A 20,453-nucleotide genomic window follows, 5' to 3' on the forward strand; every position below is an offset into this window, starting at 1 on the left:
CGATAATTCGTGAAAGTATTCTTCCTTATCAATGATGATTTCCTGGTTCTTTTGGGCTCTACCTTAGACCCAGCGGAGCTGGAGGTAGCTGTGTCATCTCCCATGCTCCCCAGGAAAGAGCGCCCCCTCCTGGACAGTAACCTGAATGAGGATGACCGCTTGATTCCCAAAGACAAGACCCGTGGCAGCGGCTTTCTCAGTCTCATAAAGAAAAAGAAAAAGAATGCACCAGCTCCGCCCAAACGCAGCTCCTCTTTCAAAGATATGGACGTCCACTCTGACAGGAGGGGCGTGACTCCAGATCCTCGAGACAGCGACGGCTTCAACAACGGTGCATCATTGGCCATTAATGACATCACACATGGCCTCGACCCTGCAAAGTTCCTGGGTAACAATAATGGGGCAGGAGGCATCCCCAACGGGGCTCCTACCTACCCAGGACCTTTGTTTCCTAGGAAGAAGGGAGCTCCTGCGGTGCCTGGCCCTGGAGGAAAAGCAGCTACGACACCGCCCAGCGAGGAGGAGTCCATGTCGAACTCGAAGCGTTTTCTCCGGTCCTCTAGCATGCACACCGGCTCAGATGGCACCGAATGGAAGTCTGTCACACTACCGCGAGACCTCGGCCAGCGCCACTTTGACTCAGGCACCTTTGGGGGCAAGCCAGCTCTTCCACGCAAGAGAACCAGTGAGCAAAAAGGGGAAAACAACCGTCGAATGGGCACCCTGACTCCCCCGCCACGTCTGAACACCTCATCGGATGGTTCCTCTCCCTTCTTAGGCAAAGAGACTGATGCCAGTCCTGGTTCCAGCCCTCAGGCGTTAACACCTAAGGTGGTCAGGAGGCCAGGGTTGCCGGGATTGGAGAACTCCAAGACCAGCGCTCTCCATGCTGAGCTTCTCAAGCCCAATGTGTTCCCCGCTTTAGGGGCAGCGGGAGACGAGTGCAGGGCCCGCAGACACAAGCACGGTGTGGACTCTTCATCCGTCAGGGAAAGAGGAAAGTTACAGAAACCCAAGCCAGCCCCACCTCCGCCACCCACCAATGCCAAGACGGGCAAGATTTCCCGCAGCCCCACTCAAGAACTCCCCACCACCTCAGACATTAAAGCTAAGGGCCTCCCCTCTCTCTCAGAGCCTCACCATACAACCACTGGCAGTGACCAAGCCCGCTCCCCCCTCAGTGAAGGCTCCAAGAAGCTGTCCATGGGCTCCACCTCCAAACCTCAACCGTTAAAGACCTCCACCTCAGCGAGCGCCTCCCTCTCCTGCCAGAGCCTAGGAGGCTTCCCTTCCTCTGTCACCTCCCCCGGCGATCTGAGCTCACCCACTGCCTTCATCCCCCTAGTGAACACCCGGCGCTCCCTCCGCAAGACTGCACCCCGCCAGGCTGCCGAGCGTACCCCCAACTCGGCCGTGACGCGCGAGATGGTGCTGGAAGGCACCGAGCTGCTCCGCGCAGCCATTTGTCGCAACTCGGAGCAGACGGGTAGCCACAGCGCTGTGCTCGAGGCCGGCAAGAACCTGTCGAAGTACTGCGTGAGCTACGTCGACTCCATACAGCAGATGAGGAACAAGTTTGCCTTCCGCGAGGCCATCAACAAACTTGAGAGCAGTCTGCGTGAGCTGCAGATCTGCCCCACCGCCACAGGGGGCGCCAACGCACAGCAGGACTTCAGCAAGCTGCTGTCCTCTGTCAAAGAGATCGGTGACATTGTTCAGAGGTAGCGCCATAAAATCCTAAACTACCAAGATGTAAAACTGATATCAACCGTATCTTACCAAAACCCTTTTTATCGGAGCATGCGCACGTACTGCGGCCCATGCCGAGCTTGTGTCCGAGATCTGAGGGTAAAGCCTGCGGTTGAGCAGCAACAGAGCGTAGGTCTCACACTACAGCGCGTTCTGAAACACTTAAGCCTGTGGTTATTGTGGATGGAATCAAAGGAATCTCTCTGTAGACGTCGTCTGACAGAGTTTGCAATATTGAAAAGCCCTAACCATGACTAAACGGTGTCTTTTGGCCTTCATGAGTGGCAAGGGACCAATTCTTTATCAACATGACTTTTCACCAATCATTTATGAAATGATCATGTCTAATCTATTGTGGTTGTTTTCCCCTTTATCGATGACACTAGTACGAAAGAGGCCTGTGATACTCGTTTTCCATCACTGTTTAGTGTTTGATTTTTTTCATCGACGACAATGAGCAAAAACAAAACACTTAACCTCATCTTGTTCTAGGATGCCTTCTAACATTTTAAGCGACTGATCTCATTTTTCCATTTTCACGTGTAAGGATTAGGGAGCTTCTGGAATCACACAGTGTTTATAACCTGATGCCTCCAACACATGCCAACGTATTGCATTGCTTTGTACCATTTCGTCAGTGATTGGTTGTGTGTCGAGTGATGAAAACGTGTCAGTGTTTGGTCTGTATGAATGCTTTTTTGCAGTATTTGCAACCATGTGCCATAAAATAATAATGGGAGCAAGCAAATGAGGCAGAATGAACTTCTGGCCTTTACCTTTTTTGCTTCACTGCACACTTTGGTAACAAATAGTGCCTTAAACACTTTTGGCAGTGCTGTACACTTTACAAGTGCAGAAATGTGGCCAAGTGGTTAAGAATAGCTGTGTGAATTTGTTTGATTTTAAGCTTGTGACTGCCATACCAAAAATCTTTGTCTCCAGTCTATACTGGAGAGGGACCAGGGTGCACGATCTGCTATTTAGTGGATCTGACTGTTATGTTCTTAGACTGGACCGCTTTATTTTTATAAAACTGATTCAACTTTCCTTTCATGCCAGTCACAAAAGCCATCAGTAGCAGCTCGACCTTGCAGCAGCATGCTGTTTGATCTGTAAGGAGGGTTCAGAGACTGAAACGGTGTTTCTGACCACTGATTTGATGGAGGGTTTGTGTCACATGGTCTAAATGCTGTTTCAGAGGCCTTTCCACCCCAGCAGAAAAAGAAAGCGATGTCCTGGGGGAAACACTGGACTGAAATGTTAATGGATCTCTCATTTGCTGTCTTATAAAATAATGAATAAGTGAGAAACTGAATATTGTAGACTAAAAGAACCCATGATATTCCACTGTAACATCATACGTTCCTTTATGCTAGTCAGTAAATGTTGGACATTTTCAGTATTCGTGCTGTAGTCGTCTCACCCGATGTGCCCTGTCTGACTGCGATGCCTAACATGTCAACTGCAAGCTGCCTTGACTTCAACACGGTACTGTCAGTGTTGGCTTTTTTTTTTTTAATTCCACTCCTTTACCAACCATACCACTAGTCGAAGCTTCCTCACAAATTTTGTAGAAAAACTTTGCTTTCCTTTGTAAATATGTTTTTTTGTCTGTTTCTCTCTAGCCTTGGTGCAATTTTTGTTGCAATAAAATACAAAGCAGTTGTGCTACTTGAAATACATTAGTCTTTTCTACACGCGTGATGTTTTTCTTCCTTAACAGTAATTAATATGCAATCTTGTTTATTAAAGCCCGTTTCTGTAGAAGCAATAACTGATCACAAAACAGACGCACAGCAACAGGTTATGTATAATTTATTTTTTCTGTCTAGAGTATTTTGTCATTAAAATCAAAAGGTCAACATTTTAAAATCATATACACTCAAGAACGCATTGAAATGTTAGCACAGCTCCTTAAAAATTTATACATATGTACTTTTTTTGTACTTGTGGACAGACAAAAGCAGGAAGTGGTCACAGGAAAAAGGAAGACCCAGCCCACCAACTTCCCACAATAATAAACCAATCCCCACTCCCCAAAAGTTAAGACAGCGATGCAGGCCCCTCCCATGTGGAGGAGCGATGATGGGGCGGACAAAGAAAATATAAACATAACAGTGCCCCATTCTCCACTCCATACAGAAATGAGAGGAATCAGAGTTTGCAGACATAAATACTAGTTTCCACATAAGGTCAATCCACTACCTCCCCTCAACCAATCAACAGGTTCAGTAGTGTGCAGACAGGGGGGGGTGTTTAGGTGTCTGTCCTTTACATACATTTATTAATAGAAACTATGTTACAGAATTTCCCAAGCATGAATTACAGGCAACCCACTAGCACATGAACTGTACAGATCTTGGCAGAGCCAGCAAATCAATATCTAAATCCCAAGTAGCGAGGTCATCACCGATAGTTTAGAAGCAATATATACAGCTGTCCAATCAGGGAAACACTATGGTACAGAAAAATTGTACTTTAAAAAAAAAAAAAAAAAAAAAAAATTGGATTGACAATTTCACTGTTTTTTTTTTTTTTTGGGGGGGGAGCATGCTCTTGGTGTTGTATTATACAAGGCAGAGGAACAGCCGCCCACATGAACAGATCAGCTTTTCAGTGCAGCACTTGAGATAAGGGAGGGTTGACTGTTTTAAGACCATGCTGCTGATACTTTTGAGATATTTTAAACATGTGAGCCACTTGCATTTTTGTTTCTCTCCAGTAAAATGCAATCGTCAATCTAAAAAGGCTTTTAGATTAAAGACTACTGACTCGACCTGAGTCCAACAGCAGTGTGAAGAGCAAGTGCAGCAACACAAAGATTAAAAAGTAATAACGTTAATTATAATAAGGCAACAAACAAAGAAAGAAAATGCTGGTAAAGACAGAATCTGTTGATATGACCTGGGGGGAGAGTTTTGGGGTCAGACGGGCGAGGAGAGGAACAGCTGGTGCAAAGAAACGTGAATGAATCTATCAAAAACAGAAAAGCGATGTTTTTTAGTTAAATGAAACCCCCATCAAACTTCTTAACACACAGACACTCAAACACACAAGCTGGAAGAACACCCAATATTCCTTCCTGCGATAGGAGAGACTGAGGAATTAACTCCAAGGAATTAGTGGGCAATTACTGGTTTTCTAAAATGTCTTCCCTCTCTCTCTCTCTCTCCTGAGAACATCAGTGTTGCCGGAACACACTCTGTGCCGAGCAGCAGAAACAAAATAAAAGCCACAAGCAGGTTTGAATCCTGCTGAAAAAGCTCACTCTGCTACACGTTCTTTGACACACACACACACACACTTAAGAGCCTCTACCTGTGCGGCTGCATGATACACTGCTTCGTTGCCTTCACTGTCTAATCCCACACAAATTAACGTGTGAGATATCACACCCGCATGTCTCGATAAAATGCTGGATTGGTAAACCATGCAGGAGAGATGTCAGGAGTTTGAGAGTATAATTTACATCCGATTCATACAGAACTGATCAGTGGTGGTGGTGGTGGATGAAACTTAATGCAGTGTTTACACGTCATATATATAGCTATAAAACCAAACATAAAAAAACAACAGTCTCTGTGTATCATTATCGTATGAACATTACATCTATCTAAAGTGTCAGTAACCCGTGTGATGTGTGGTGGCGTCTACGATACTATGACGGGGAGAACTAGACTGAATGGTGCAAGAGGAGCGCAAGTGTTATGGGACGACAACACACTGACAGAGTTTAGGGAGGAGGAGTGAGACAGACTGGTAGAGAAGAGGAGGGGAGAGATGTAGTCCACACAGCTCAAGTCTAGCCCAATTCGGTATCTGCCGCCCCCCCCACACACACGTTTCTTCCCTCCGCAGCCCTGCACTCATGCAGCTCCTAGTGCAGTGAGGGAGGAGGGTGGATGGACGTACGGAGGTGGAGGAATGGATGGAGGGGAGATGGTTAAAGGAGGGTGGGCAGGACAGACGAAGAGACAGAAAGAGGAAGGGAGGATAAAGGGGGTTTGCTTGGTCATTAGCATCCGCAGCCTTCCCTCTGGGGCTGTGGTTCGCTGGTTAGCCGGCCGCCCTGAGGGGCCGAGGGCTTGTGCTGGACGCCCGACTCAGCGGCGTTCAGGTCCAGGCTGCCATCTTGGATGTTCTGGTAGATCTTCTTGGCAGCTTCCAGGAAGGCGTCCTCAACGTTTTCACCTCTGAACACAAGAGCATAAACACAAAATGTGAGAAAGGAGGCAATTGGGAGTTTGAGAATGTAAGCAGAGGGATAGTTCATGTTCTGCAGTCACTGACATGGCTGAGGTTGTGCAGACTTACGTTTTTGCGCTGGCTTCCAGAAACAACAGACCTGTGGAACATAAAACAGACACGCGATGAAAAAAAAAAAAAAAAGTTGCAAGCTCACATACCTCAAATACTAAGTTCTCATTCGCCCCCTCTTTCAATTAATATCTCTGCTTTCCTCAAGCCTTCTCCTTGTTTCTGGCCAAGTAATATAAATAGAAAAGGATATTAATCTTCACTTTTGTCTCTTGAAATCAACTATGCGGGCTTATATAAACAACATAAACATTCTGAAAAGAATACAGAAGCAAATTTTAATTCTAAATATTTGGACATTTTGTTGGCATCCTGGGATTATTGTTTTGTTGAAATTGAGGATGGATCGGTTTGAGTTATTAGTTAGTACCTTAAAGAGTTGAAGAGAAATGTAAAAGGAAACCATTTCTTCCACCTAGAACCCTCTTTTCGGTCTTCCTAAAATGGTGTGTGTGTGTGTGTGTGTGTCTCTCTCACCATTCTCCTCAGCAAACTGCTTGGCTTCCTCATATGTGACGTCCCTCTGGGCCTCCAAGTCTGCTTTGTTTCCGATGAGAATGATCACCTGAGAATACAGAGACAGGAATGGGAGGAGTGAGACAATCCTCTAGACACTTCGGTCCCTCAGGGACAAATTTGCTTTCCCAGCCTCAAAGAGCTAAGAAAGCCAAAGGCAGAATAGGAAGACTGTCCCTAAAGCAATGGTTATGCTGTTGATTTGTCTGTTAAGAGATCGATTGAGACATACACTAAGGAACTGACCCCCCCCCCCCACCCGCCCGCATGAGCACAAGAGACGGTGCCCCTAGCAACTGTGATGTAATTAGACCTGTAATGTACTGATGGCATGTAATGAGCTTCCTTGATGTAGAAGTGACTGACTCTCCTAAGACTCCTACTGCTGCATGTTGAGCATAAACCACTCATGTTTTTTTCTGTTTTATTTCAGAACTTCTCACAATGATCCTCACTGTGCTATGGCAGTTCCAAACTTATTTGGGATGAGAAGAGTGCTCTATTGCCACTGCATAAAAGTTGGCCACAGGCACCAATCTAAGTACTGCTGATTTGATAATGATATTAATGTAAACATGTTCATCAAATTAAAATCGTTTTGAATTCTTGGCCATTAGTGTGAAAAGTGAGAGCTGACATTTAGCAGATATTGAAAAATTACAAAAAAGTCTTACATAACTCTTGTTTCCAATTAGATGACAAATATGATCAGTCAAATGATCATATAATGTGTTCATTAGGTTTCCCTATCTTAGACAACAGCAGCCAAATAAACTCCCTTGAAGGAGGAACACAGTAATGACTAGACTACAACACTGCCACCGCATGGCCGATACAACATACTTCAGTGAAAGAGAGCTTACAGTAGGTTAATAGGCTTGTGTTGATTTTTTTTCCACTACTTGGTTATTGTAAAGAGGTAACAGAAAGAACACAACACAAACTAATCATTCAAATAATATTCATAATAACCTTGTGTTCATATTTATCCATAGAAACTAGCTAAAAACAACTATTTAAGTGTATGAAAATAGTTTGATGTAAATAAACCTTACGGTTGTGTATACACCAGGAAAACATGTTCCACTTGATGTTTAAAACGTGGAAGTGGCATATTACAGAAACACTCTTCTCTGAAGGAACACACTGCTCTCACTGAGTGTAAATGAGAGCAGTGTGTTTTAGAGCTAATCATATTTACCAAGAAATTCAATTTAAGAAATGGACAGGCTCTGTGGCTTCCAACAGGCTCAGGGTAGAGGGAAAATGACAGTGGGAAGAAAGGCAATGAAGCACCGGAAGTGACAACAGAGGTATATTTAAAAAGGACATAAGAGGGATGACACAGGAGGAAATACAATACAGTTACTACTAAGGGTGTCATGATTTTGACCGAAATGAAGTCACAATCTCGAATTTAAAAAATGGAATCGTCAATGCATGTCACGTCCAGTCGGAAGCAGAAAGAAAAACATGTGTAGCCTGCTCCACACCCACCCACCCACCCACCCCCACCCCCACACACACACACCCACCCACCCACCCACACACACCTTGAGCAAAGCGCTGCCGGCACAAAGGAGGTAAAATGACAGGAGTGAGTCGGTTCATTCTCCCGGTTCAGTGACACTACTCGGGTTAATTAACCGGCTCTTCGGTCAGTTCGTCAACACACGTGTCGAAGTGCTGCGAGTCTCCTCTAACTTAGCTACAGCCAGTCAAAAGATAGCATGGCAACTGCAGATGCAGGAGACCCATTGACAGAACTTGAACCCCCTCCTCTTTCACTGAAGTCTCCGGTGTGGAAGTATTTTGGATTTCCAGTGTTCCAGAGTTATGTTGACAACATTCGCGTTGTCGACAAAAAAGCCACAGTTTGCAAGCTCTGCTATGTGCGTGTACCATATTCTTCCACTGGCAGCACGACTAACATGGCAGTTAATCTGTGTGGTATATGTACAATTGTTCGGAAATAGTTTGTTAAAACACTTAATTGTTCAGAGAAGACTATGGACATGGCTGTTTTGTTTTTTTGTTGTGAACTTGAATGTCATCTTCTGTGAAGAAGACTGCGGTTACAAAGATGGCAGGTTATAGATATAAGTTATTGTTACATTATGTTGTTAATAAATGTTTTAAATTTGACAATGTAGTGTGGTAAATTGCGAACAAAGGTTAGATAGTATATTGCATAAAAGCATAGTCTAAAAATGGCATAGCAACCTGTGCTTTAAATAAAAAAAAATAATGGAATCGTGACCTTAGAATCGAAAATTTAATCGAATCGAGGATTTGGAGAATGGTGACACCCCTAGTAACTACACAGTAAAAGAAAATATACAGAAAGCAGTGGGTGCTGTTTAAGAGATGCAGGAGACACAAACAGAATAATTCCGATATGCAAAATGAAAAGATGTTTATCTGTGTACTTACAGTATTAGGGTTGGTGAGGTTTCTGGCATCAGTCAGCCAGCTGCTGAGGTGGTTGTACGTGCTTCTCCTGCAGGAAATCAACAAAGGGACAGGGGTTAGTATGACAATGGGCAAAGACCTAATGTTGCCATCTCTCAGGAGAGATCAAGAAAGAACCTGCAGCTGCTACATGAGGATGGTGCAACAATGAGAGCAGGAGAACATCAGTGAAGAATTTAGGGGTTATAGATATATTCAAAATTTATATTTGTTTAGTTTCTCTTAGGTGAAAACTTCTGTTCAACCCAGCAGCTTCTGTCTGTAACTGACATACTGTAACAGTTAATATCTCCATTGCCCGGTAATTTCTGTCATTTGTTACAGCCTAATCTAAAAATGTCCGATTTCCAATAAATTACCATTTCCTCAACATTACAGGTTTGATGCTAATGACAACATCAAGGAGTCAAAAGTTACAGAGTGACTCTTCCCAAAGTACAAAGGAGTTCTACCAAACTGGCTTAAGTCACTTAGAAGTCTGGTCAAGTGTTTTCAGCAAGCTATGGCAGACACAGAAATGTCTGGAGTTCCTTGCATTGAGACACTGTATGCCCTAAACCAGACTGGACCATGTGCAACATTAATGAACTACAGGGAATAATAACTTTAAGTTATTTCATAGTTATTTAAGCCACACCCTTTAATTGCATGACACAACAAACACTTATCTTTGTATCCCATTTTTGTCAATTAGCCCAGCAGAAGCTGAGACTGGCCACATTAACAGTCATGTAAACAACTTATATTAGATATTCCAGTTAAATACTGTTTATGGGGGCCCTTACTGGAGTTGGGTGGGGTGTGGACAGACATTCCACATGTTAAACTGTGTTTATTTGGCAAAACCCCCGATACCATCTAACAGTTTGGGCAAGAGGGTCTGACACAAGCAGTTAAACAACTTGTTTGTGTTTGTTCGGGAGGAAGTGTGCACTTATCAGATGCTTTTGCTTCCATTAACCTTCCTCTAAAAACTTGGCGTAAAGTTGAGACCATGTAGTAACTGCATCTCCCACATACATAAACACATAACAAGCATCCTGTACCTGGTGATGTCGTAGACCATGAGCGCCCCTGCAGCTCCGCGGTAGTAGGAGCGGGTGACAGCCCTGAAGCGCTCTTGTCCCGCTGTGTCCCAAATCTGCAGCTTGATCTTCTGGCCGCTCACCTCAATTATCCTTGTACCAAACTCTACACCAATCGTATGGGGGCAATCCGCCATGACTAGGGAGAGGAGAAGTGAGGTTACTGTGAATTCAATTTGATTCTTTTTTGTCAACTTGTTTTACTGGTGCCAGTTTATACCTTCAATGGTCATGCATTCCTTGTATTGCTGTATGTATTTGTGTTCATTTGCTATGATTCAATTTAAATGATTTTAGTGTTGTTACCATTTTTTTTTAGATAATTAGCAATGTTTTATCTAATTTAAATTTTAAAACTGAGAAAAACGTAGAGTTAGTGGGACAGGAAGTGTGTTCAAGGTTTTCTTCCTTCATCAGGTTGATGAAAGTAACAGCCAATTTTTGCTTACAATGAACACAGACCTCCATTGTTAGCCAGCAGCAGGTGCATCAATAATTTATGACAGTCTTTAGTCATCATACTCACAGTTGTAAATTGAAAGTATCACACCGAGAAAGTGGCAAATTTCTTTGTAAATGACACTGAAAACCTTTTCTAAATCCTTCCAGTGTGTGCATGTGTATGCAGGATGTGATGGTGGCGATGCGAGTGAATGTGCATCTGGCTCGATAATAGTAGCACTTAACAAAAACGGGGCTGAATGGGAATGGGAGGCTGCAGCTGACTCACACACAGAAGAAGAGTCTCTCACTGTTGAGCTCACACTCGACTTGTATGCCACTGACTTCCGCTGCCGTATAAAGAAATCTAAAGCCATGTAGGCACTCAAGTTGAACCTGGCAACCTTACATACGCTGAGGCACAAGCACACATGAAAAAGGAGTGAAAATCAGGGCAGCACTTACATTTCTTTTCTGTGAACTGGTGAAGCAAACATGACTTCCCTACCCCCATGTCCCCTGTGGAGAGAGAGAGAGAGAGACAGACATAGATCAGGTCGTCAACCAAGGAAATAACAGAATAACACAATTCTTTATTCAAGCCTGCAGTGTTGCCCCCATGCATGATGTAGCAGCCCCTCTAAAGCTTGATTTATACTTCTGCGCAAAATCTTGTTGCTACGTACGTAGGTACGTGGACACACAAACCTACACCGGACCCTTACGGCGTAGCCTGACGTGCACCTGTCGAAAAATTTAACTACACATCGCTCGGCCGTGGCTCAGTAGCGTTACATTTCCCCCTACTCATTTCCTGTTGGGATCAGGAAAATTAAGGAGAGGGTTACCTTTCCCTGCTACAGATTTCCCACCTTGGTCAGAAAAGCACAGGGGAGACACTTTGTTTCTGTCACTATGCCTCTAGAGTTGGCACTCGCTCTGAAGCTAATCGCCGTCACTCTCTCACTTTCTCCCTCGCCAAACTTTTTGCTATTTACTTCTCTAGACATTCTTTACTATGGTTTAACTCATACCTTCACAATAGACGCCAGTATGTTTCTTATAATGGCTGTCAATCTAAATTTATAACCTCAAGGCTCATCTCTGGGGACTTTGTTATTCTCTATTTTTATTAATGATCTTCCGCAGTCCTGCTCTACTTGTCATATTTATTTATATGCAGATGATAGTGATCTATTCCTCCAAACCAGATATCTTACATATTGAGCATATACTACAGGCTAACTTTGATGCTGTTCAAAAATGGTTTTCACATAAACTTTTACTTAAGAAGAAATCATATGTTGTTCGGAACTAAATTTAATTCTCTTCACCCATTTAATAATTGTTCAATTTGCTTCTTGGAAGGAACAACACTTGAGAAAGTGGATGAATTTAAATATCTTTGTCTCTTGCTTGACTCTCTGATTCTTTTAAAACCTCATATTGATTCAGTTGTTAAGAACAAACTGTAGTCTGAGAACACTATATCGTTCTATCAACTGTTTTACACTACAGGTCAGGTGCATAATCTAATATTACCAATATTAGATTATGCAGATGTTATTTATCAAAATACCTCTGAAACAAATCGTATCCCTCTCAATGTAGCTGTAACAGTCTCTGTCGATTTGTTCTGAGGTGTCCTTATAAAACCCATCATTGCCTGATGTTTGAGTCGCTTCGTCAACACCTAAATCTAGAAGGCACTCTCACTGGTTTATCTTTAAATATATTTTCTTTAACTATCCTACTTACTTGAAACATTTAATCCCTTATAGATCAACATATAGTCTGAGGCATACTGAGTACCACTTTTTTTGTATTCCAGAATCTCCAAAGAAATTGGACATTCCTTTAAATTTAAAGCACCATCTGACTGGAATACCTTGCCCACCTCACTTAGTTCAATTACTTTATTTGTTTTGTTTAAGGCATCTGTCTTCAATTATTTACAATTAACCTGCTTGTTTCTAACTTGACATCACGATTTTTGTTGATTTATTCCATTATTTTATGAGTTGGCTCCTGTTTGTGCATCTACTAAAATAGCAGCATATGGGATGTATGCAAATTTACTGTGTTTTTACTTGTGTGTATATGGGGGAGGGGAGGGATCAGTTGTTGTTGGAGCAGTCAGGCGTGGGAGTGATGTATGTATTTTGTGTTTTGTATTTACTGTTTAATTGTTTAAAAGGACCCCCTCGAAAATGAGACGATTCATGTCAAGGGGTTATCCTACTAATAAATACTATCACCCACTCCCCACACACTCATATGCCGGCTTGACAAGCACACCAATGCACAAGTATAAACATCAGGCCACTTACGTAGGCTACGGCGAAAGCTCTGCGTGGAGCCTCCACAGAACCATAAATCAAGCTTAAGACAGTCAGCGACTATACTTAAAATTTCATATGGAGTGATAAGAAACAGAGAAAGACTTGGGATATAATGTGCATTGCCCTTCTGAGTTTGACAATACACGTTTAGAACCATTTTGACACTTATGGTACGTTTATTCTTTATCCTGTTAGTGTAATCATCTGTGGCTCCTACGTCCTTCATTTGCAGCCCAACAAAATAAGAAAAACAATGCTGCAATCAAACAAAATCAAAATTTTGACTGAATAACTTGATATCAAAAGTGTGCCAATATTCTGGGAATAACTATTGATGCTTTTGGGGAACACTCACACAAGAAAAATGCTGAAAAACATTAATCAGTAATTTTGATACAAATACCAAGCAGCACCAAGGTTAAGGCATTTCCTCTGCTCGAACAATGAAAAGAAGCTTAGAAAATTGTGTGCAACTGCAACAAGCAGGATCAGAAGGCCTGAAAAATTTCTTTTAAAACCAAACCGTGAAAGTCAAAAAAGGTATAAGCAAAAAGTAGCAAGCCACAGGCTGCTCTTATAAACTCATTCACACACCCCTTTAAGATCCAAGCTGACTGTTAGCTTTGAGGCAGGGTGTTTTAGGTTTCACAGAGGAGGGTAAATATCCCAGAGCTGTGGGGGTTTGTTTATGCATATGTCTGTCTATAAATGTATGTCCACGTAAAAGCAGCAATATGTTCACTTCAAGCCCTCACAAAAGTGGAACATAATTCTAATGAGGAAAATGCATTTAGACATGTGCAGTATATGCTAAACTGGTCATTTATTAGCAGTACAGGGTATTGCATTTATGCATTAGTGATTGGTTATACAATGATATAAGACATAAGTAATTGACTATATGATATCTGAGTAGACTAAGAGTGGACTAATGCATTTGACAGATTTACTGATATATCTGTCTTTTTGTCCAGTATTACGGTCTCTCAGCAGATAAATGCAGCCATGCAGAACTTTCTTTTGAAATCGGGTGCTATATTAAAGATCAAACAAAAAAAGAGACTATAGACATATTGAGACATTCTGAATCCACTCAGTGTATGTGGTGGTGTACAGTATACAAAATATAGATTTAAGTGTGATCATTCTATGGTCCTTCTTTTGGAAGTGGAATATATCGATGTACTGTGAACTACTCCCACAAGCTCATCAACATGGCTCGCTGAAGAGCATTGCTCACTTACCGATAATGATGTACTTGAAAATGTAGGAGTAGTTGTACGGTGCAGTGGTCATTGTGGCTCTGAAAGAGAGAAAAGAAGGGGAAGTTTAGGCAATTTGTTGTTTTCCTAATTAAAGATTTTTAGGTAATTCAAGCAACAGCGATAATTCAATGTAGATTCCAATGTTTATTTAAAAGTACAAGCCAATTATTTTATCTTACAAACAATGGCTTTAAGTGACAAAAACACATACAATACTAAAAGAGAGTGTCTGAGTGCAATTAAAACAGCAAATACTGTACAAATTTTAATTTAAATTGGTCATGTAAGGGCCAACACAACGATAATCCTGTTAGAGCAATATGACCGTAATAATGTCAGCCCCTGCACTAAATTGTATGTCTACTGCAATCACATGGGAAAAGTAACTACGTTTACATACTGGGAATCATTTTGAATCTAGAATCGTTTTTGAATCGAAAGCCTAAAAATCGATATTGAATCGTGACATTTTCTGAATCGTGCACCCCTACAATGCACACTAAAGTACAGCAATAAAAACAGTATAGTTCTAGGAATGTGAATTAACACTTTAAAACATATACATTGTGTGAAAGGTCCAGTTACATCATTTGAGTAATTACCTAGTTATATAATGCAATTTTAAACCTGATTATAAATACAGGCTCATCAATATCAGCAAGAATGACTTATGATGACTAATGATTAAAACCATAAAACACATATCTGATCATGGAGGTAATTTACTTCCTATTAAATTCCAATGATGCAATAGTGGAGACTATACAAGTAACCAAAAATGAAACTGAACACTAATACTTTTTCATTTGGTTGGCCAACTAAGAGGTGCGATGACTGCACTTCCCACACACTTCATACATATTTCTGCTTGCATAAATAAATACAGAAACAACTGCAACAGTCTGGTGACCAATAACAAACTGCTTATTAATCCTTAATGACGCATTGCCCCTTTATAGCCCATTACTTATATTACTACCACAGAGGTTAACAAAACTCATATCTTTGTGGAGTCACAATCTACGTGGACGGAGACTTCACTTTTTAACTTCAAGAGTACCACCTGTTAGCTAACTGATATATTACTCTAAATACAATATTCTAGGATGTACATTTTAATAACATTTAGTATATCATTTACCCAACTTTACTTGTTTTAACATTGGGAAGTATAAACACCTCAAACTAGTACAAACTCACTCAGGTGATGCTGTGGCACATTGTTTGAGCTTTCACTAAAGCTGAAGTTAGCATGCTTCACATTACAAATATCTCAGAGCTCAAAGCTCAGCCAACCTTTCACATGCTGCACAAATGCTCACTTGGCTTGTGAGAAACTTAAATCAAGTGTGTTGCCTATTGTGGATATTTCACAGTGCCTAGGTGAGTATTCCCAACGAAAATAGAGCTCTTCCTGATTCAAAAGAAAAAAATATCAGCAGCCACTACGGTATAAGAAGAGTGTTATAATATTGCACATCTATTATACTACATCTTAATTAGGCCTACATGGCAGTCATGTTTTTGTATCGTCTTTAACAACCCACTGACCAAAACAATTAAGTATAAATAAAAAATTAAATGTGATTTGATGCATTTGTCTGCTCTATCCGCTCACAAACAACCATTAGCCATATTCATAGTTACAATAACCTTATGTAGGTTAGAAGTGAGTTGATGGATCATTTGTAGCATGTAGGGGTAAAGAAAGCTCCTCAGCGGTCAGTAAGCCAATTTTTTCACAGCTACAAGCAACCCATGTCTCTTCTCATAATGACAGAACAACACAGTGACACTGGCTAAATTTGATGGCAGTGCACAGTCTATAAGGAAACCGTGATGATCAGAAGTTTAGGAGGTCTTGATGGAGCTATTTAATATGGATGTGATGATCGATGCTTGATCTAACGAAAGGGTCAAATAAAATCAATCAATCAATCAATCAATCAATCAATCAATCAATCAGCACTACATGCACACTTCCAGCATCATATGCTCAAAGCTAGACTAAAAATAGCCCTGACACCTATCCGAGACTAGGGCTGGGACGATTCGTCGACGTAGTCAACGTCATCGATTATGTAAGTGCGGCGACAAATAATTTGCGTCGATGCGTCACTGAATAAAATAAATAAATAGAATTTGCGTGCAAATTAATTTAATGTAAGGCGGAAAGTTACTCTTAGATACGCGGGTTCTAGGGACACCTAATCTGTAGCCCCACCTTAGCTCTGAAGCTAGCCGAAGTCTCCGACTACATAAAATAATCGCTAATTGAAAAAATTATCGCTAATTGAAAAATGTATCGTTAAATCAATCGAAAAATGAATCATTAGATTAGTCGACTAATCGAAAAAATAATTGCTAGATTAATCGTTCAAAAATAATCGTTTGGGACAGCCCTATCTGATACCCAGTAATGCTTCGTTGATCAAACTCCATTTACAGCACACAGACAAAGCACACAGGGAAAAGCCTTAAGATTTATCACACAATATGATCACTACCAGGCCTATATCAAAAAAGCACTCGTACAAATACACTGGTTGAACAGCCAGGTTGAGATGTTCTTTTTGAACATGCAGATTTGTTCATAAATAAATGATCCAGTCATGTAGGACATCAATGAAGCTGCTTTAGAAAACAGGCGGTTTCTCTCATTTCACCATAAAATTCACTTTGCAATGCCATCTCCTGACATCAGGCCATGTTGTATTTGTGCTGAATAAAGGCTGCTTCGTACTTCTGTATCAAGGTGCTGCCAAACAGTATAACTGCTGTAGAGAAGTAAATAATTCAGGCTTAACAATCAGGAGCATAATCTTTCAGCAGCCTGGTGGTTTCTATGCCCCTGGCAAAAACAGTCTGCCTTAAACCAGTGTTTTTCCTCCGATCTGCAGCTCAGTGAAACAGTTCCTGGAAATTGAAATCACTGTGCCACATCAGAGCCTTGAGCTGGTGTTATGCTCATACTTCTGCATCTGAAGTTTAATGACTAGATTAATGCTGACACAACCAGACGAAATGTGGATGGCTGCGATATGAGAATCTAAGAGAGAAGCAACAGAAATAGAGCAATCAAGTAAAGAGAAAAGGACTTTACAGTCAGAAGGTGTAAACTCTCAGTAGGAAAATGGATGAATATAGAGGATCAGAGACAGGAAATGACGTGGGTCTGCAGGGCTACTTAGTTAGGGTTAATTCAGGTCGAAGCGTCACTGAAACCTTTGCTTTAATAAAAATGGTGTTGGGTCAAGTCTGATGAGTATGATGGCACATACTGACTCCAGTTACAACCCTTTGAGAAGAGCACTGAAAATCGTATGCCTGAAAAAAATCATATCAAACATTACATCAATAGTAAAGTATACTTTATGTTCAGAGATGAATTATATAAAAAATACAATTTGATAAGACAACTCAAAGTATGTTTTAGTATTTCTAATTTCCTGAAAAATATGACTTCTCTATAACAGCAGAAGCTGCTAACTTATCATTTGAAACTATGTAAACCACCTGCAGGAATAAGAGCAGGCTGTGACTGTGTTTTTGTTGGTGGCCCCAGAAAAGACTTTGCTCACACTCAGTCCTCAAACTCTGCAACTTGACCTGACATTTAGTAATAACTTAGGTTAACACCAACTAGCTATCTTATGCAAAAAGCTGTCTGTATGGACTTCCTATGTGATCATACACTATCTAGGTATCTAACCTCTTACTACTTTAAAGCATGGCTAACTTTGATTTTGGGTAAATTGGGCACTTTTTTAACAACTTGACTTATAGTCTGATGGAAGTGAATTAAGCTACACGGAGTAGGTTTAAAATGGGAACTGGAGGCCATGAACAAATCACACAAAACACCATTGCTATGCTTTAAATCCTATAGTGTAATATTTATGGGCCTTTTTCTAGGCTGCCTCCTGTCACATGACTCATGTGTGATGGTTTTTAGAGCTCTCGAAGGTAAACTTTTAGACAAAGCCAAAGGTATTCCCAAACAGATGTAAAAACAATGTGATTCAGTTGTGATACCCAACCTCCCTTTTTCAGCTTTTTGTGCTCATTACGTAGAAATAAACCCTATGAGTATTCATTAAGGAGAAGGCGAGTCAAGACCATGTGACCAGACTGCAGCCTCAGCACTTCTGTTACTCCCCAACACACAAATATTTCTCCAGAGAAATGGTGTCCCTGCCTTTCCTCCTCTCAGCCACTTCCTATAGAGGGGAGGAAGCACGATTCAAATCTGGGCCATCAGGAAATCATGACATATACAGTCACAGTGCATCCATGATGTGCAGGCCCACTATTCAAATCATGTGATTCCTTTCAAGCTCTAAAAACAATATAATGAGATCACCACTACCTATAGCGAGGCGAGACAGAGCACACTTTCACAGTGCATACAATCAAATTAGTGATGTTTTACATGTAAAAGAAAATCAATAAAAACATTTTTTTTAAAACTGCTAATACACAGTGCATTGGCACAAGAAACAGAAATGATGCAGCACTTTGTTAGACAAAGGCAGTTTTATCCAAATTTGCAACACTAAGAAGTTTCTACTTTGTTGCTAACAAAAATAATTATAGTATAGTTAAATTATACACATCTGTTTTGAAAAGTAAAGCCAGTTTGTTTACATGTGTGTATGTATGTATATGCTTATGCATGAGTATATGTATATATATGTACCCTTTTTATATACAAAACAGTACCTAGTAGTCAAATGTTTGTTTACCTTGTTCAGCTTTGTTGTCCTTGTTTTAGCCGTATTTCTGTACATGTATGTACTTTGAGAGCAACATAAAGCCAGAGTCAAATTCCCTGTGTGTGTTTACACTTACTTGGCCATTAAAACTGATTCTGATTCTTAAAAGAGGAGGACCTTATGTGCAACGGTGCACAACAGATGATCACGATATAATTCCTATACTAGAAACCAGAATTAAAAAGGGATGAACCAGCAAAGTGATAGCATCGGTTTGGTTAACTCTCTCCTGCTAGTTAGCACATAAAAAGCTAGCAATGTTACTAAGCTAAAGAGGAAATAAAACATGACATTTACTTGGTTAGTAGCCAACTACGTGAGCGTGTCTGATAACAATCACGGCCCTAGCTAAATGGGCTGTTTTGACACAGTCTTAGTTTGTGTTAGCTGGTTAGCTACCTGCTTGCTGACATCAATGGATAACATATCTTGACAACAAATAGCATAAATCACGATACGTAATCCGGTTGCCTCTATCGGTACACGAACAATCAAGTCCATGTCATCTAATTAGTGATTAGTGTAGATAACTAGGTTAAAAAATTAACTTGGCTTCTATAATCATTTCACAAAAGACACCGTACACCAAACTAACGACAGCTAACTATAGCTTTAGCATGCTAGTTTGCCAGTTAGCTGCTAGGGTTGGATTATGGTAAATACGTTGCTTAGTTAGCTTGTCAACCAATATTAAGCCATCGCCGGGTAAGTAATGTCTCCCCTAATTGTATTTTCTAGCAGTTTAATATATAGTAAGTATATCCCATTCTTGGGAGCTAACGATAAAAACAACCTAGTATTAGCCATCTGTTAGCTTGCCAATTAGCTGACTCCTGGAAAACACAGGCTAGCTAAACTGTTCAACCGTTTCATAATTTAAATACCAGTGTTTCTACGTTTATCAGACATTGTGTATGCATATATGTATGTATGAGTGTGTTCAAGTATTTCCTCTTCTCTGTCCTTACCAGAAAGTCTTTTGAGCTTTGTGTTCTTGAGCTGTTTAGAAGAGGAATGCAGGTTATCCTGGCTCAAGTATGATCAGTCTATCCAAGATGGCTGCTCACGGCACATAATAACGCCACAGGGTTTCCTCCGCTGTGTACAATGGGCTTCTGGGACAAAGAGCATCATATGCGGCGATTTGCGGTTGCGGTGTGTGCACTGTTTCGCGGAAAGCAACCTTACCTGCACAGGTGTATTCATACATACTGTACTGGTATACCACTTAATACTGGCATGTGCCCTATCAGATTCATTTTCAAATTGATTACACCTGATTACATAGCCTACCTTGATTGACCTGGGTTCAGATACTACGCAAAGGTAGCCTACATTTTGAAGAAGACCTAGCCTATATCAGACTGATTCAGATGTGAGGTTTAGCCTATGGGTTAAGCCTCGTAGACCCATCTAATTAAGCCATTGTATGCCTAAAAATATATTTATTGTTTATTTGGATCACCTTTAGTTGTTTCCTTCAGCAGCGTA

General features: G+C 41.0%; 2 protein-coding genes across 5 annotated transcripts in view; one reads left to right on the plus strand and one right to left on the minus strand.

The window, feature by feature from the left end:
- abl1 (c-abl oncogene 1, non-receptor tyrosine kinase) overlaps positions 1-4,237 on the plus strand; it is a 36,544-nt gene extending 32,307 nt beyond the window's left edge. For all 4 annotated transcript variants that reach the window (XM_039778896.1, XM_039778897.1, XM_039778898.1 and 1 more), the window contains exon 11: positions 68-4,237. In XM_039778896.1, the coding sequence (XP_039634830.1) occupies positions 68-1,725 (1,658 nt within the window). In that variant the 3' untranslated portion in view covers positions 1,726-4,237. The remainder of the gene's footprint in view (positions 1-67) is intronic.
- Positions 3,548-20,135, minus strand: rab14l (RAB14, member RAS oncogene family, like). Its single transcript, XM_039778901.1, has 8 exons — positions 19,931-20,135; positions 14,167-14,225; positions 11,046-11,099; positions 10,101-10,278; positions 9,016-9,082; positions 6,544-6,631; positions 6,064-6,094; positions 3,548-5,942 (listed from the first exon to the last, which is right to left on the minus strand). The coding sequence occupies exons 2-8, from the start codon at positions 14,216-14,218 to the stop codon at positions 5,765-5,767; spliced, it is 648 nt and encodes a 215-aa protein (XP_039634835.1). The 5' UTR covers positions 14,219-14,225; positions 19,931-20,135; the 3' UTR covers positions 3,548-5,764.
- Positions 20,136-20,453: the final 318 nt, after the last annotated feature.

Source organism: Perca fluviatilis, chromosome 17 (genome assembly GCF_010015445.1).
Source record: "Perca fluviatilis chromosome 17, GENO_Pfluv_1.0, whole genome shotgun sequence".
Taxonomy (NCBI): Eukaryota; Metazoa; Chordata; class Actinopteri; order Perciformes; family Percidae; genus Perca; species Perca fluviatilis.

Excerpts from the sequence above, each read along its gene's own strand:
- rab14l (XM_039778901.1), bottom strand. The coding sequence starts at position 14,218 with ATGACCACTGCACCGTACAACTACTCCTACATTTTCAAGTACATCATT. Across the intron at positions 9,083-10,100 it reads ATGGTCTACGACATCACCAG|GAGAAGCACGTACAACCACC; the intron begins GTACAGGATGCT and ends GATTTCCTGCAG. Across the intron at positions 5,943-6,063 it reads CTGGAAGCCAGCGCAAAAAC|AGGTGAAAACGTTGAGGACG; the intron begins GTAAGTCTGCAC and ends TCTTGTGTTCAG.